General features: G+C 50.2%; 1 protein-coding gene across 1 annotated transcript; it reads left to right on the top strand.

The window, feature by feature from the left end:
- Positions 1-1,727: 1,727 nt before the first annotated feature.
- Positions 1,728-17,133, top strand: rimkla (ribosomal modification protein rimK like family member A). The gene is made up of 5 exons (XM_084680442.1): positions 1,728-2,665; positions 10,766-10,996; positions 13,560-13,646; positions 15,293-15,496; positions 16,307-17,133. The coding sequence occupies exons 1-5, from the start codon at positions 2,503-2,505 to the stop codon at positions 16,816-16,818; spliced, it is 1,197 nt and encodes a 398-aa protein (XP_084536568.1). The 5' UTR covers positions 1,728-2,502; the 3' UTR covers positions 16,819-17,133.
- Positions 17,134-18,309: the final 1,176 nt, after the last annotated feature.

The following is an 18,309-nucleotide window of genomic DNA, read 5'->3' on the forward strand; positions in this document are numbered from 1 at the left end:
TCACAAATATATCTGCAGTAGGTTACACAAATAAATAAGAAGAGATTGTCAGTTCTGTAGTCTGTCAAAACACCACTAGAGGGCGTTATAGACTAAATAATGTGTTGGACAACGCCTCATAAATACCTTTTGAGGACAGGATGTGTCAAGTTTGTGATTAATAATCTTAAGGATGACATTTCATTATTTGTATACATATAATTGCATTTATTTACATATGCATTTGATCACGTTTTACTTTTTTCTAGATTTCTAGATTTTTGCTGTGCATATATTTTTGCATACTTTTGATTAAATAAAACATTGTGCTATGTTCTTTACCTCAAAGTTACTGACCTGGTCTTACTTTTGATAATGCAATGCAAACCTGAAAATATTATGGGAATGTTTTAATGATTTGCTAACTCAGTATTTAAAAAAAATTCTGTTTGTAGGCTACTGTACCCAAATGTAAGTTTCATTTTTATGACACTTAACGTGAAAACATAAAGAGCCTTTATTTTCTTCTGTCTAATGCCCTACTGTTGAAATAACGAGACAGCATACACTGAAAGCCTTAAGAACATTACAATGAGGAGCGGCTTTTAATTCTTCTGAATTGGAAGAAAGGCGTTTCTGAGAGTTCTGTATAGAGCGCATTCCATTCAGCAGGGTCCTACTGGGTACACATAATTGACCACTATGCTCCCGAGGCCCTCCTTCTACGGCCCCTACGATTGGCCAGTGGCTGGCGCGCGGCTGTTTTGTCCATGATTGATGTGGTTGTGCATGAACATGGGTAGGGTAGTGGCAGGGAGGGGATCACGGGGGTTGTATAAATGCGAGGTCCTAGAAACACACAACATACACATTTTCAACCACATAGCCTTCTCGCTCATGTAAACCCCAAAGTCAAACGTTATTTATTTTCAAGGTTATAGTAACAAGTGATGAGAAAAATATATCAGTTAAAAAGTGAATCAGCATAACACGGTATGTTGGACGTAGAGCACATAAAGAGTCCTTGGGCTATTTGTGTTGATCCTGTAAATTAAATACAGACCTACGGAGCAGTTATGCTTGTATCCATAGTAAATATTCTACTAACAGACCAACCGTCTCCCCCCCTCCTCAGAAGTGGGTCATTGAGATGGCATAATTTCGCCCATGACGATCACATATGTGATGCACAGCCGTTCAACAGCCTGATACAGAATAAGGCTTCCTGTCAGATTAATAAATAACCGTATATTGTACATTTATTTCCGTTTATTAAAAGAGAGAAAAAAATTGTAGCGCGAGTGTGGGGTGGAAGGGTGGGGGGGGGGGGGGGGGGGGTAGCCTAGCATAAACCGGCATGGCAAGACACAGGGCCCTCTTATTGAGATCGCAAAACAAACTAGTTGTTTTGGCAACGACATCCGGGAGTGATATACAGAAAATGAAAAGCGAGATCACAATGGCTGGCATATGACCATAACATCCGATTGTAGAGGCAATGTTAGATCCTGACTGCCATTTCATCATGGAGACAGGCGTTGGTATTCAACAAACCTCCCTGTACCCGGTCTGAACCGGTTCGTGTGATGCGCGGACTCGCGCACCCCTTTCTCTGCTGCATCTTTGTCATGCACTGAATCACAGCATCCGCGCGCTCTCGTTGGACACAACCCTACGCCTATTTAAGCATCCTGATTGGCTCACAGCGCCCTGCGAGCCTCCACACCTTCGTCATCCTGATTGGTCAATAAGGTACGGTAGACGTGTCTGTGTTCGTTGGGTTACAAACTGCCATTGGTCGATAAGGTAGCAAAACCTTGAATACGATTGGCCATCTATTGTCTGAGAACGCGGAGAAGAAGAGTTGTAAACGGAGCGCGTGCTAGGAGAAAGACGCAGAACTGGGAATAAGCGTGCACCTTTCAGCACCGACACTGTGGATAGCAGCCAACAGAATAGACCGGACAGACGTTGACCAGCTATTTACCTCGGCTATAACTAGATACCACATTTTTGTGGTTTTATACAGTCGTACTGACTGCCGTGTTCCTCGGATAACTTAATTGAAACAGGGATTCATCGAGTGGAGGATTTGAGACGCAATCGCAGGAGCTTTGTTTGCCCCAAACGGGCAAAAGTAAGGAGCTAGCTAGCAAATCTTAGCCTCTCTGCTCCCAAGTTATTGGCAGTGAAGCCATTTCAGATCAATTTAGACAGTAGTCATTCAGTGGGATCTTGAATCGGATGAGACCGGTACTAACTGCCTGCCAATGAGGGGAAACAAGAGGGACGACGAATTAATCGATTCGGTTTCACTATAGCTGCGAACAACCGATCTACGTGGTCTTGCTACCCTCAGCCACATTATAGTTGTTCGTGTAGCTGCACTCCATTGTGTGTGCATCTTTGTGCCATTCGGTTATTCCCGTCGCCCGATCCCGCGCTCTCGCACGCCCGCCGCCCCCTCACCCACAGCCTGTGTATTCACTCCAATTCTAAATCAACACCACCAAATTCGATAAAATGTGTTCTCGGGTTTGGTTTGTGACCGACCGGCGCATCCACCAGGAGTATCCTCAAGTCCAAATCCTTCGTGCACTGAAACAGCGCTGCGCCGAAGATGATGTTGAATTCCGCTCTCTTCTCATGGACCAAATTGTGCTCACCATCAGCGATGGACAATTAGGCAAGTATAACTACATACCGGCATTTAAAGTTGTTTTCTGTAATTAACAAGACATTGTACTGTGGGGAATTGGACTAAAATAGTTGACTTCATTTGAAATTCATACAGTGTAATTCACCACGAACACGGGTAGTCACGGTTGCCTACGAACGCGGGTATTGTTTGGCACCATTGCAGGAGGTAGCTTAGCGTATTTGGCTAGGTAGCTAGCTAATAGCTTAGCTCTAACGGTGACCGCCTAACCCAGTTTCCAGGTTGTCTCCGGTCTAAGTCAGTTACTGGCTAAAACCAACACTTGCAAATTGTGAGTTATTGCGCTGGCTTTGTTGTGAAATGTTCGATATGGAAATGTAATTTAAATGAGGTTAGGTTATCTCAAAACGTTATCTAGCTAATGTTCATGTCTACTTGAGCCTAAATGAGGCATGGATGGCTAGCAAGTTAGCCTAAACAGGCTAGATTACATGATGAGAGACAGCGCCATGGAATTGTTGTGGCTTCATGTTGAAGGAAGTTAGCTAAGTGACACGACTTATCGTGACGAAAAGATATCGAACATCGTAGTCTACATATCTTAGCTACATATCCAACGCCCGCTATTACATCGACGAATTGGTCCTCTTGTTTTAGCTGTTAATTATTTATTTATTTCCTCATCGCGTCATTATCAGTTTGAGTACGTGTGGACCACTGCCTTCTGTTCTGTTATCATGATGATTATTATTAAGCCACTAGTACCATGTTGGCTTTTGGTGTGATGTTTTTTCCTTCAACTTTTATTCAAACAGGTTAGACATGTATAAATATAACCCAGTGACAAGACTAGAGTCACAGAGGGCAGGGATCATGGAATTTCATCGTGAGATGCGAGCAGGGGCCGTTTCACTCAGCGAGGCTGTGGGAGTGGTAGAAGGTGGGGGGTTCTAGGTAACAGGGACGGTCTCAATTAGCGCAGTCTGTAGGATATTAATAAGATGTCTCATGAACACTTGGAAGTGAAATTGGCAGCACTTACAGCACCATAACCCTCATATTGTACTCCCATTGGTTCAAATGATAGACTCTGAAAGGATATTTACGTAAAAAAAAAAAATATATATATATATACATTTATTTATATTTCAGACTAATTAAGAATGTAAATTGTTACACATCACAGTGGACTTTTTTTTCGAGCTCTTTGCTCTATGACTCATTGCACATCTTAGGAGCTGGCACCTGTCTCCTTTGACCTATACTTTAAAGTATCAAGTCGAATAGCCACACAGTAACTGGCCACAGGCGCCGCCGTACTCCAGAAAGAGTTGAGACGTACCCAGTGGAGGAAGAGGAGGAGAGGGTATGGCCTAGATAGCTAGCGAGGTAGACATTTGTCTGGACCTGTAGAGGAGTTGCCCTCAACTAAAACAGGGCTGGCTGTAGGCTTGACTGACTCTGGATCTAGACGTCAATGCAGACTAGAGAGCCATCACGGATTAACAGCTACAGGACAGCTTGACCACAGACTTAAGACTCTCCTGATTTAGTGGAGCTAATATGGACACGGATACACACACACACACGCGCACACACACACACACATGCTGGGAACATATTACTTTCTACTGCGAAGGGGCACAGTCGACGCGGTCCCCAAAACGACCACAAAATCACATCAAGTGTCCGTTTTAGTTTGTGCCACATCCCTTGGAGCCCGCGGAGGTTCGGATCCAGTTCAAACGAAGCGTCGTTGAAAATGCACGCTCAGACGCAGGGCAGTATGAAGATAGGCGGTACGAGGACAGGACGCGATGCACTCTTCTTTTGGGGGGGGGGGGGGGGAGGGAGAACTGAGATGTCAGAGGCCCAGCCCAGTGATCGGCCTGGGGGGGATTTTTCATGTTGCCGAGGCCTAAACTCAGATCACAGGAAGTGCCACAATGTCGAATTCTGTTGGCTCTCCTCGTGTCGTCTGCTGCTACAGGCCCACGCTTCATCCACTGATGTGGAATGCAACACCTGCCTGTTATTCTGCGTGACCCAGACCCAGCACAGGAACACCAAGCGGAGCTCTGAGTGACGTTTTGGTCATGTGACCGTGGAACAATTGGGGTACATTAGCTGAAGGCGTGATCTGGTTTTGGCTAGATTCCCGTAATCCTAATCTGAGCACCGACCCGTTGAGCAGGTTATTGTTTATCTCTGTTCATCACTGGCAAGACCCAAAACAGATTACTGGAATAAGCGTGCAAAAAACCTTTTTTAATATATCTGAGTGTAAGCTTCACTGTTACTTAATAGTGAATTGTAGACATTTTATTGAGTAAATAAAGGGGGGGGGGAACCATATTAGCCATATTAGACATCCTTAAATAACGCAAGCAATTCTAGGTTCTAGCGAGTGGATTGTCACCTGATTGTTGTTTCATAGCTACCAATGCCCCGTGAATCTGCTGATGGGTGAAATCACCTAGAGGTATGCTTTCAACTCCAGACTTCCTCCAGTCCTGTGAGTGTGTGTGAAGCAGCGGGCCAGCTGTTTGTGAAAGCCTCGTGCTTTACAGAGGCCAGCCATGTCATGACAACTCATTTGTATGTCCTCAAGTGAGAGGAAAAAGTATTTGCATGGTTTCACCGAAGCGCAACTGAAAATGCCATCCAAGGTGATTATGAAAAAGGGTAGCAAGCGCGTCATCTTTTTTTATGACCTCTATGTTGTCGGCTCCAGCAGAGGAAAAGATGCTCTGTATTTGTAGGTGTTGTTAAATGCTCCCAGGTGACACACCGCATGACCTCACAGGTTACGATGATGCAACAACAAGGCCTGACATGCCTGCAGACAGAACTAGACGAAACTAGAACTTCATAGGTTTCGAAAAGCCCAAGGTGTTGAAGCACAGATCTGGTTTAGTTTGGTCTCGCATGCGCAAGCTACCCCCTCTCTTTCTCTCTCTCTCTTTCTCCCTCTCTCTCTCGCCCTCGCACTCTCTCTCTCTCGCCCTCTCTCTTCCCCCCCTCATCTCCTCACATCATGCACCTTCTCCATCCCTGTTTTTTTTCTCCTCCTCCTCCCCTAAAAAAAAAAAAAGGACATTTCTTTAGTTCTTGCATCAGCCAAAGACTGGCTTCCTCTGGTTCAGCTGGCTCTGCTGGCCCTCTCCAGCCCAGACTCCTGCTTGCTGACATGTGCACTACTCCACAAAGCTGATGACGAGGAGGGTTCGCAGTAACTTCAGAGATGAATATATACACACACACACACACACACAGAGAAAAGAAGGTTCCTTAGATCACTCCGAGGTGAAGGAGAATTCCAGGCATTTCAGTGAACGCATGAATTCCCGACATTTCTCCCACTCGTCCGAGACGCTTGCGTGTCCTCTCCGGAGGAGAGCTCTGGATTTGACTTGCCATGTCTTGGCCCGGGGTCGAGGGGCGTGGCTCTGCTCCGTGTGACGCGTCACGTCTGCACATGGCAGCTGGTGTCTGTCTGTCTGCCTGTGTGCTTTTTACATGGTGTGTGACTGTGTGCATGGAGGTTAACACACACACACACACACCCCTCCCAAAGCCCCTTCCCACTCTCCCTCTCCATCCCTGGATAGGCACCGTTACACAGCCGAGGTCACGTGCGTTTTCAGTCATGTGACTGTGTGCGTTACACGCCCGTCGCAGACGGGACAACCCCGGAGCCTTTGTGTCGTGTTTCCCGCCCACCTCTGTGCCCAGAGGATGTGTCGCTGGCCCAGGCCCTGCCAGGCCGGCGCATGGCACCGCCCAGCCGCATTGTGACGTCACAAAGGAATGTACAGAATGAGGGAGTCCCCCCACTCAGCAGTTATGGGGCCTGCTGACCCTGTTAGCCAGAACAAAAATAACACACACACAAGCACGCACGCACGCGCACACACACACACACGTTTGTGTACAGTTCAGCCGCCCATGAGCACACAAGCCTTCCTCCTGTTTAAGCAGGACCTGCACCTGCATCTTAGCAGGATCTCAAATAGCTCCCGGCTCAAACTGAAACTAGAACGCGTCAGGCTGTTCATGACCTCCTGTTTTGTGCCGGTGACCTCTGCTGCGGCCTGAAGGGTTGAGCGTCTGTAGAGAAGCAGGTCAGGCCGTACAGTAGGGTCGCTCACTGGCATGAACGGGATGAGGGGGGGGGGATTCATGGCCACGACACCGGCTGCGTTTGGTTTCTTTTGGAGACAGAGGGGGGGGGGCGAGGTTGTGTGGCTGTCAGCAGGCCGTGCGTCTCCAGGCGCTGTGACTCAAAACAAGCAGCACCCCCTCCCTCCCCCCCTCCTCTCTCTCCTATTGTCTTTCCTTTCCGTGTCTGTCCTCCCACAGCATCACTCGAGTCTGAAACGGCACCTTGCTCTCGTTGCGTGTGCTGAGCGTGTGCTGAGCGCACTCCGGCCCGCTCTGCCTCGGACACGGGAGCCGTCGTCTCCACGAGCAGATCTTAAGATGGCTGAACAACGGGTCACGGAGTGGCAGAGCAAAGAGTGCTGCGTCAGTGACAGCTCTCCCTCCCTCCTCCCCTCCCTCCCTTACCTCCCTCCCTCCTCCCCCCCCCCCTCCCTCCCTCTCTCCTCCTCCCCCTCTCCTCATCCCATCATCACCCCATCTGTCTCTCCATGCAGAGCGGCTGGGCCACAGCCCCCTGGCTCAGATCCTAACTGAGCACACCTCCTCTTTCTTCCCCTCCATCCCTTCTTCGTCGTGTGCACCCCTCCTCTCTTTCTTTAGCGCGTTGTCTCTCGGTGCCACCATTATGTGCCTCTCTGCTAACACTTGGGTGTTCCCCTGCCGTAAAATGGCTGGTCAACAGGCTGGTAGGAGCTGGTCCAAATTGCTAAGGGGCCAGCTAGCTGTAGAGTTACATCAGCATAGCAAATGTCGAGAATGTGCTGAATATTTTAAGGTTATCTGCCGCCTACACTTGGAAGGTACAGTCTGGAGCGAAAACCAGGGGAAACCTCAGAAGTCATGTACGAAAATAAGCTGTCTGGCTAGATTCTGGTGGCCGTCCTCTTGCTTTTTTGTGTTTGTGTGTGTGTGTGCGCGTGTGTGTGTGCGTGTGCGTGTGCTGGCCTCTTAGGAATACCGGAGATGTATTTAAACCCCCATCTCCTTTGGGTTCAAAATGAGCAGGTTCTGTGTCATACATTTCTCAAACCATCCTGCTTAGCGATCTGTGAGCCTGTTATTAGTGAGCAGTCTGCCTAGCAGTAGCCTGCCCGGGGGCCTTGACCCCCTCCTCTAACAAGGGGGCGGAGCCCTCGGCAGGGCCGCGTGTGTGCTGGTGTGAGGGAGCGTGCCTGGCAGGAGCAGGTCCAAATGACGGAGTGATGTCAGCAGGGTAACTGTGGAAGGCCCCATGCCTGCTCTCTGCCCCCCCCCCCCCAGGGTGGGGTGTGGTGGGGGTGGAGGAGTATTTAGGCAATTTACATTTATTTATTTAGCAGACGCTTTTATCCAAAGCGACTTCCAAGAGAGAGCTTTACAGAGTTCATAGGTCACTGATAATAACAACAAGATAGCCCCAAAGCATTGCGGGTAGCCAAAACAAGAAGCACACATTATGAACAACCAAAAAATAAGTGCCAAAGGGAAGAACCATAAGAGCATGTAGTTAAGCAAGTTACAATTAAACAACATGAATCTCTAAGTGCAAGTGTACCTGTAGAAAAACAAACAGTAAAAATTAAGACAAGATGAACTAAAATAGAATATTTCGCAGCGAATACAAAAGTTTAAATCAGTTACCACTAACCAACAAGAGCATCAAGTATCTAAGCAAGAGTCATTGTGATCCTTGAATAAACTAGCATTGGGATAAGCAAACCATTCCTAAGTACCGTTGTACTCCCGGAACAAGTGCGTCTTGAGGCTTCTCTTGAAGGTGGAGAGACAGTCTGTGTCTCAGATGGAGGTGGGGAGTTGATTCCACCACTGGGGGGCCAGGTAGGAGAAGAGCTTGTGTTGGGACCAGGCGGTCTTGAGCGGTGGGACCACCAAGCGGTTGTCTGAAGAAGATTGTAGGTGGCGGTCGGGAGTGTAAGGCTGCAGGAGAGACTTGATGTAGTCGGGTGCAGTCCCGTTCACTGCTCAGAAGGTCAGTACCAGGGTCTTGAATCTGATGCGGGCCGTGATGGGTAGCCAGTGGAGGGAGATGAGGAGCGGGGTAACGTGGGAGCGTCTGGTTAGATTGTAGACCAGGCATGCCGCTGCGTTCTGAATCCTCTGAAGAGGGCGGGTTGCGCATGCTGGGAGACTGGTGAGCAGCGAGTTGCAGTAGTCCAACTTGGAGAGGAAAGTGCTTGGACTAGCAGCTGGGTGGAGTGCTCAGACAAGTATCTCCTGATCTTCTGGATGTTGTAGAGGGTGAATATACACGACCGGGAGACCGCAGCAATGTGGGCCGTGAGGCAGAGCTCATCATCCATGGTAACCCCAAGGTTCCTGGCTGAGGATGAAGGGGTCATCGTCGCAGATCCCAGGGTGATTGAGAGGTCGTGGGAGATGGAGGGTTTAGCTGGGATAATGAGAAGTTCTGTTTTGGCAAGGTTGAGCTGGAGGTGGTGCTCGGTCATCCAGGCGGAGATGTCTGTAAGGCAGGCCTCAATCCTAGCTGAGATCCCCGGATTGGTCGGGGGGAACGACAGGTACAGCTGCGTGTCGTCAGCGTAGCAGTGGTAGGAGGGGATGATTGCCGGTGTTCTCAGCAGTGTCAGGTAGAAGGAAGTCAGGAGAGACAAAAAGTCGACAGCCTGCGTTCCTTGGAGGTGGATGTTGAAGGAGAGTTAAGAATTCATTAGAATAAAAATCCAAGCCTAATGAATAATCGTTATCGTATTGCCGCCCATTATGAAAACAACATCTTCCAGTATTTTGCGCGAGCGCGACTTCCACAGCAGACAAGCAAAGATGAAGCGGGCTAGGAGAAGTGCAGTGTGGGACCATTTCTCAAGGAAAAATAAAGTCTACTGCAGTTACTGTGACGCTGAATTTACTTACCATAGTTCAACGTCTCGCTAATATATAATTAACAAATATAAATGCCAGCGGAGGTCTACAGCAGCAAACCATTTAGGCTACACTAGCTAGGAGGACGTGTGATGACAAGCGAGCTAACGAAAGTAGGCTAGCCTGTAAGGTAGCTGTGGCCTACATCTTGCTAATAAGTTGCCACGACTGTCAGTTTAAAACAACGATTTAATATGGCATTAAGACATGTTTTGTTATTATTCTTGTGTATTTGTGTTCAGTCTGATGACCAGTCAACTACGCTCATAGTTTTACATTAAGTAGCGTAGTTAAAGGTTAAAACTAAATTGTCAAATAATTAGGCTTCCGCCAGCGTCGAGAGTGACGTCATGCCTTAGCAAATAATCGATTAATTGTTCAATAACGTAACTAATAATCGAACATGGAAACTCCTGTTAAGTCCCATCCCTACACATAACCCATAGCATCACATACGTCTACGGGTAGTGTAATGAAAAGGAATGCTAAGGAAACATGCTAGCTATTAATTAGTTCTAGGTAAAATATAATGAATAGGTTGATACTTATCAGAAGAGGTGATCCGCCTCGTCGGCCTTCCTGCTCAATCATGTGGCATTTGGGGAATTGGCGTGTGGTATTTCCAATTTTATTCAGATATTTCTTGAAACAAGCATCCGTTGACAGTGTTTCATAAAGGCCTTGTGAAGCTGTCCTGTAAATGGACGACGTATGAAACCCCAGTCGAGGGTCAACATCAACAAAATAAATCAAAATTATTACAGTGCAGTTTGTTCTTAAGCACACCTTCCCACCCGGAGCGTAGAGTCCAAGGCCAGAGGCTTTGATATGCTGACCGTCACATGTTCAGATTTTGGCGGGAAAGAGCCTCGGCCTGTCTGAGGAAAAAACCCAGTGGATGCCTTTTCGCTAAAGTCTGTGTGTTAGCAAGCAAGCTTAATAAAACTAAAGAAATACAACTCCTGAACTCGTGAGCCTTTTATTATAGACACATTTCCGCCACAGGACACTCGGTGAATGCTTTGGTCATTTGCATTGTCCACATGCTCTGTATCAAATATCTCTCTCCATCCCTTCCTGCAGGTCTGCGGGTGGAGCAGGAGGTGGTGACCTCCTACCCCCAGGTGGCGGTGGTGCGCGTGCCCACGCCGTGGGTGCAGTCGGACAGCGACATCACCGTCCTGAGGCACCTGGAGAAGATGGGCTGCCGTCTGGTCAACCGGCCCCAGGCCATCCTCAACTGCGTCAACAAGTTCTGGACCTTCCAGGAGCTGGCCGGGCACGGGGTCCCTCTTCCTGACACCTTCTCCTACGGTGAGGCCCCCCCTGAGACCAGGCCCCCCCCCCCTAAAAAGCGAGTCATATGGCTGAGTGGCTAGGGAATCGGGCCATTAATCAGAAGGTTGCCAGTTCGATTCCCGGCCTTGAAAAAGCACGTCACCCTACTTGCCTTGCCTTACTTGTACTTACTGTAAGTCACTCTGGATAAGAACGTCTGCTAAATCACTAAATGTAAAAACGTTGGGGGGTGATTCTGTTCTGGTTTGGGGTTTGTTGCTGGCTGCTATGGCTGCTGTGCTCTTCAAGGTGACAGTTGCTGTACAGACCGTGGTTCTCACTGTGGTTCTCGTGACAACAGCTCGATGAGGAAGGGCTTTCTGCGTGTCGTCCATAGGGAAGCTTTCTCTCTCTGCGGTCTTACTGTGGCAGTATTGAAGTGGCGAAAGGGCTTTTATTCAGGACTTATCAGGGGCCCTAGATAATAATGCAGTCAGTCATAAGCTGTCCCTGAAAGACCCACATAGGAATTAATTAACTCCTGTATCAACAGCCACAAGCTACCCACAGTTTTTATTGGTGCTTGCTTTTGAATACTTTATGAAGGGCCTGTGTGGATGTGTTGACATTTAATGCCCTTTAAGTTGCCATAAGTTTCCCTTTTAATGACAAACTGCCATTCCCAGCTTTTTATAACGTATGTATGTATGTATCACAGAGGCCATAAGTAGTCAGGGACCAAGTTGGTTGGTTCGTTTGCCGGCCTTGCGTTGTCTTAACGTCGCAGTGTTTTTACCGTTGTTGACAACAGTTTGATGCCGGTCAGACAGCGGTTATTCAATAGTTTATCCTGTACATGCATCAACACGAGCGTGTGTTCTTCTGATCCCAGTAGCAGCTTTTCTGATATCCTCTCTCGAACTAATCCTAATCATTTTTTTTTGTGTATTTTCCGCTGGTCGTGTGTTCCGTGGAGGGTCAGGTCTTGGGAGGGGGTCGGGGAGGTCTCGGGGTCGACCAGGCTGCAGGCTGTGCTGGTCCCGGGGCCCCAGCAGGCTGGGCTGGTCGCAGGGCCTTCGGAGCCTGGAGCCAGCCCACCACACACTGTTTTTGTTTTTTCGTTAAGACGAGACCAGAGTCGACAGCTACCATGGCGTATTTTTGTTTTTGTGCGCCACAGCGAAATCCAGTGTTGTTTCGGAAAGGAGTGGAGAGGGAGAGAGACAGCCAGACAGAGAGAGAGAGAGAGAGAGAGAGAGACAGAGAGAGAGAGGGGGAGAGAGGGGGGAAGGTTTGTCCCAAATTCCACTCTCCTCCCAGCTCAGAGGACCATGCGGTGCACAGACAGGCTAAAGCGCTTACGTAACCAGCATAACCCCCCACCCCCGCTCTCCCTCCCTTCCTCATTCTCTTTCTCTCTCCCCCCCCCCCTCTCTCTCTCTCCCCCCTCTCTCTCTCCCTCCCTCCATGACTTTAGGAATAAAAGAGTCCCCCATTGCTCTCCTCCCTCCTCCTCCTCCTCCTCCCTCTCCTCCTCCTCCTCCCTCTCCTCCCCTTGCAGAAAGCAGTGACGTGACTGGCTGACATGTGCTGTGCTCCTCTCCTCGCCCCTCACACACACACACACTGGTGCGGCCGTGTGCTTTTTGGAAAAGTCATCTGGTTTGCCAGCTCACATCTGGTCTTGTCGATATGCACGGAACAGACAAGGAGAAGAGAAAGAGAGAAAGCCAAAGAGAGGAAGATCAGAGCGAGGAGAGGTCAGCATTAGCCACACGTTCTGAAGCTGTCACCCTCAGAGGGGAACATGAAGCCTGTTCCCACGTATGGAAGTTCACAGTGGTCATGTGGATCACGTGTGCTAGATGTTATATGGATAAGGCTTAAAAAAAAAAATCAGAAACAGCAGTTTTTAATCAACAACTGTGTCATGAAGGGTCAGAAGGCTTCATGGGATTTCCCCCCACACATTTCACACTTCCAATACAACTTGCTTGGCCTTTTTCATACGAGAAATGTATTTATATATATATATATATATATATATATATATATATATATATATATATATATATATATATATATATATATATATATATATATATATATATATATATATATATATATATATATATATATAGATATAGATATAGATATAGATATAGATATGGATATGGATATGGATGGATGGATGGATAGATCGATCGGCACCGATAACCAACCTAAAGGCTCTGGGAAGATGAGGAGGGGAACACAAAGCAGAAAAGACTGAGTTAGAATAAGCTGGACCCAGGAGGAGTGCAGAGGGCTCTCCCCTCCTGGAGACAGTGGCTCTCCCCTCCTGGAGACAGTGGGTCTCCCCTCCTGGAGACAGTGGCTCTCCCCTCCTGGAGACAGTGGGTTCGGCGGTTGGTAAAGTCATTTTTGAGTCGACAGCAAACTGTAGCGGGAGCCGGCGTCTTCGTTATGTGAAGAACGTCTCATAGCTGTCTCACCCTGCTGCCTCACACCCCTGCCTCACATCCATGCCTCACACCCCTGCCTCACACCCATGCCTCACACCTCCGTCTCACTGTGTGTCTGTGTTTGCTCTTCACAGGAGGCCACGAGAACTTCCGCAAGATGATCGATGAGGCGGAGCCGCTGGGCTACCCCGTGGTGGTGAAGAACGCACGCGGCCACCGAGGTCAGTCATTCCCCAACCCACCCTGCCCCCCAACCCACCCTGCCCCCCAACCCACCCTGCCTCCCAACCCACCCTGCCTCCCAACCCACCCTGCCTCCAACCCACCCTGCCTCCCAACCCCTCGTCCCCTAGCAGTTCATCCCCAAATACATGCCTCTCCTCCTCAGAACCCCCCCTCACCCCCTCGTCCCAGCAATCTGCTTCCCCAGTGCCAGCCAGGCCCACCCTGGTCACACATTCCCCAGCGTGGTGTCAAGTGATTAGAAGTGTCGTGTGGTCAGAAGACAGCAGACCCGCATCCTGCAGCGCTGCGTCACATCTGTCCCCTGTTCAGGCCCGTCTTCCACCGTCCCCTGCTACTGACTCATCCAGGCCCGTTCAAGACCTGCTCTCGCTCCTCTGGGCTCTGATTCGCTTGTGTCACAGAAGTGTTTCGAGGCTCTGGTGCTTCCTTGAGGTCAGCTGACCGCTCGTCCTACCCTTCTGATTGGCCGTCTCCGGCCATCTCATTGTGTCTGTGGGAAACAATGGAGGCAGGCCAGAGGGCAGGGTAGACCAGCAATACAAAGACTTGCTGGAGGATCAACAGCCGTTGATCAAGGCTGTAGACAAGCTATTTTTTTCTTCCGGTACCAAGCAACCGTTAACATGGCAGAAACATGACTATTTTCTACGGAAAATGTTAATACATTCCCGGCACATAACGTTTGTCGTGCGAAAGCTAAAAAAACTTTCAGTCAGAACCCTTGATAGTTGGCGTCTGAACGATTTTATATTATATTTGTGTGACATCGAGCTTCCTGAGGTGTTGTGTAGCCTGGTGACATGGAGGGTTGTGAGACAGGGAGCTGTGACACACAGTGGAGTTGTGAGACAGGCTGTAGTCCTGTGACACAGGGAGGGAGGGCTGTGAGACAGGTAGAGCTGGGATAATCAGTGGAGATGTTACATACACGGTAGTCCTGTGAGACTGGCAGTGCTGTGTCATTATTTACTGTCCCGTTGCACGCACAACCTCCGCCACATACTGAAGTAGGCAGCCAGTCCCCACACACACACACACACACACACACACCAGTGAGGTGCTCGTGGTCCTCCTTGGTTCTGTGGAAGGGTCACAGGACGTGCCTCTTAGCACAAGGACGCAGTGCTAATTAAAACAGGCATTTCTTTCCGAGCCGTGCGAGAAGCAGTCGGTGTCCAGAGCGTTGTTAGGCAGGAGGAGGAGGAGGGGGGGGGGGGGAGGAGGAAGGGGGCAGCAGAGGGGGGGGTTGGAGCTGGAGGAGGAGGAGGGGGAGGAGCAGGAAGAGGAGGGGGAGGAGCAGGAGAGATGACTGTGCTGAATCTCTGTGGTGGCTATGAAGGGGTGAGATGAAAGGGTGAGTCAGCTGGTGCTGCAGATGTGGAGTCTCAAACTGCCCAGGTTTCATTCAGTCTCACCGCCTGGCTGCGTTTCACAATCCTGGGGTGTGGAAACCAATGAGTCACTCGTTCTCTCCTGTTTTTTTTTCTCCTCTTCCTGTTTACCCGACCATTTGTTTGTTGCTTCCTTGATATACCTCTTCACCTACACCTCTTGATATACCTTTATTCCTTCCTTCTTTCCTTACCTCTTTCATTCCGTCCTGACGTCCTTCTCCCCCCAGGTAAGGCGGTGTTCCTGGCCAGGGACAAGCACCACCTGTCGGACCTGAGCCACCTGATCCGCCACGACGCCCCCTACCTGTTCCAGGAGTACGTCAAGGAGTCCCACGGCCGTGACGTGCGGGTGGTGCTGGTGGGGGGCCGGGTCATTGGCTCCATGCTGCGCTGCTCCACCGACGGACGCATGCAGAGCAACTGCTCCCTGGGTAAGACAGGCGCTGGGGCAGTGGGAGCTTGGGCAGTGGGAGTTGGGGCGTCAGGAGTTGGGGCACTGGGGCAGTGGGAGTTGGGGCGTCAGGAGTTGGGGCGTCAGGAGTTGGGGCAGTGGGAGTTGGGGCGTCAGGAGTTGGGGCGCTGGGGCAGTGGGAGTTGGGGCGCTGGGGCAGTGGGAGTTGGGGCGCTGGGGCAGTGGGAGTTGGGGCGCTGGGGCAGTGGGAGTTGGGGCGCTGGGGCAGTGGGAGTTGGGGCGTCAGGAGTTGGGGCACTGTCTGGCAACGGCCTGTCCCTCCATCCACCTCAGTGTCATTTCAGGACATTTCCAGACGCTGCTTTCCCGCTGTCTGACCACTGTCGTAGCGTCTGCCGTGTCAGGGCACGCCGGCACGATCATGCACTGTGACATTTTGGGGACACTGGCTTTTGATTTGTTCCGCCATGATGTGACAAGTGTCACATGGTGTTTGGCATGATGCTGTGGAGGGCTGGCAGGAGCGCAGATCCTCGTTAGCCTCTCTGAGGCTGCCTTACCACCACCACAGTTGTATCACGTTACTCGAGCGATTTTAAATTGGGAGAAAATCAACTGGAAGGAAATGGCTTTGGCACATGTGCAGAGGTCGATTTGAACGGTTTTATTATCATAAAAGGGTATATATTAATGATGTATCACTCATCTAACAGTGACATCAGGATTTCATTTTATAGAACATTTAAGCATGAAGAGGAATGGCTGTTTGAGCGTGTGTGTGTGTGTGTGTGTGTGTGTGTGTGTTGACGGCCTCCCTCTGCCCCCCCAGGCGGCGTTGGCATGATGTGCCCTCTGAGCGAGCAGGGCAAACAGCTGGCCGTTCAGGTCTCCAACATCCTGGGCATGGACGTGTGCGGCATCGACCTGCTGCAGCTGAACGACGGCTCCTTCGTGGTGTGCGAGGCCAACGCCAACGTGGGCTTCATCGCCTTCGACCAGGCCTGCGGCATGGACGTGGCCGGCATCGTGGCCGACTACGCCCTCTCGCTGCTGCCCAGCCGCCTCACGCGCAAGATGTCCCTGCTGTCGGTGGTGTCCAGCACCAGCGAGACCAGCAGCGAGCCGGAGGTGTGTGCCGTGTGCCCGGCGCCCAGCGGCGCGGGCGTCCTGCCCGAGGCGGCGTGCAACATGAGCGTGGGCTCCACCTCCTCCGAGAGCGACCCCGAGCTGGCCGAGTCCTCCCCGCGCCAGGCCGCCGGCTCTGCCCTCCCCGACCTCCCCGACCCCGCCTACAATTTCAACACCATCCTCGCCAACGAGATCAAACTATTGACTGAGTGAGCGGGGATTGGCCATGCTCGCACGCCCGCCCGCGCACACGCACCACACAGATGTATAACACAGAGATATAACACACACACACACACGCACACTGCAACGGACATTCCTGTTACACAGACACACACAAGCACACAGCAAACCTCCTATACACGTAACACAGGCAGGATGTTACATGCAGATGTTACATGAGCTGCATGAGCTGAACAAACAAAACACACAAAACAGCGACACACGAACATGCCATGACCACCAAAACTGACATAACTACCAACAGACGTAGACGCACGCGCCTTCTCATACTAACTACTCGCCCCACCCACCCCCCCTCTCTCGCCCCCACCCCCCCCCTCTCTCGCCCCCCCCCCCTCTCGCCCCCACCCCCCCCCTCTCTCACCCCCCCCCCCTCTCTCCCCCCTCTCGCCCCCCCCCTCTCGCCCCCACCCCCCCTCTCTCGCCCACCCCCCCCTCCCCCACCCCATGTAAATGCAGAGATCTGAGGCTGCTCCCCTGAACTGCACACGGACCTCCCCCCCCCCTCCACCACCCTCCTCCCTCACAATGAAAGTTTACACACTGCATCGGGGTGGCAGAGGTGGAACACAGAATGTCGAATTTGGCAGTTGTTAGCTGTCCCCCCACACACCTCTATTGCTTTGTGAGGTTCCGTTGGTCAGTTGAGCCAGGGGGTTGTGGGACTCTTCCATCACACCAGCATGTAGACCAGCGCAACGTGGTTTGATCTCATCCAGATCAACGCACTCCGAGTCCGGGGTAGGAGGTCGAGTTGGGTGGCGCACAGTAGCCAGGGGGACAGCTGATTGGAAGTGGCATGAAGTGTTTTTGCAAGTGATTTTCTTCATGAAGAGATGAGCGGTGAGGAGAAGGGATAAGAGACAGATTGTTAAGTGGACTGCCAGTCAGTGTTGATTCTAATGTATCAGATGAGGTGTAGCGGTTTCTAGGATGGATTCAAGCTTGTGGAAGAGGGGGGTGGACTCTGTTGCAAGGTGCGTGGTAGCATAGGTCCTCTAGAGGTTTGGACTCTGAACAAGCCCTCTGAAGAAACACAGTCATGTCAATCCAAGTTACACAAACTTAAAAGAGCACAACAGGTGCTTGGATTCTTTTTTATTTTATTCATGTTTTTAGTGGCTAGCGTTTCGTTAGCTTTTTAGAATACAACAAACAGTAGTTATCGGCCGGACTATTATTGCCCAAAATGCTGTTTTTTTTAACCTTCATTTGAAATAAAGCACTTTATAATAAACAGATGAATTGCATGCTGGGAACTTGGCTACGTTGGGTAGGAGGTGGTAGGAAAGCTGCCACTACACCTACAAGCAGAATATACCTCAGAACAAACCGAACTTCTCTCACTGCCATAGAAAACTGGTCCTGCAAGCAGACAGTCATCCAGCGTTGTGATCGTTTCAAATGAGCCTGGGTTTTAAAAGCTTTCTCTCATATCCTGTTAATAGTTGACATCTGAGC

This window comes from Hypomesus nipponensis, chromosome 18 (assembly GCF_054491055.1).
Source record: "Hypomesus nipponensis isolate SF chromosome 18, ASM5449105v1, whole genome shotgun sequence".
NCBI classification, from domain to species: domain Eukaryota; kingdom Metazoa; phylum Chordata; class Actinopteri; order Osmeriformes; family Osmeridae; genus Hypomesus; species Hypomesus nipponensis.

Coding starts and splice junctions, on each gene's coding strand:
- rimkla (XM_084680442.1), top strand. CDS start 2,503: ATGTGTTCTCGGGTTTGGTTTGTGACCGACCGGCGCATCCACCAGGAG. Junction 2,666..10,765: donor CATCAGCGATGGACAATTAG/GCAAGTATAACT, acceptor CCCTTCCTGCAG/GTCTGCGGGTGGAGCAGGAG. Junction 10,997..13,559: donor TCCTGACACCTTCTCCTACG/GTGAGGCCCCCC, acceptor TGCTCTTCACAG/GAGGCCACGAGAACTTCCGC.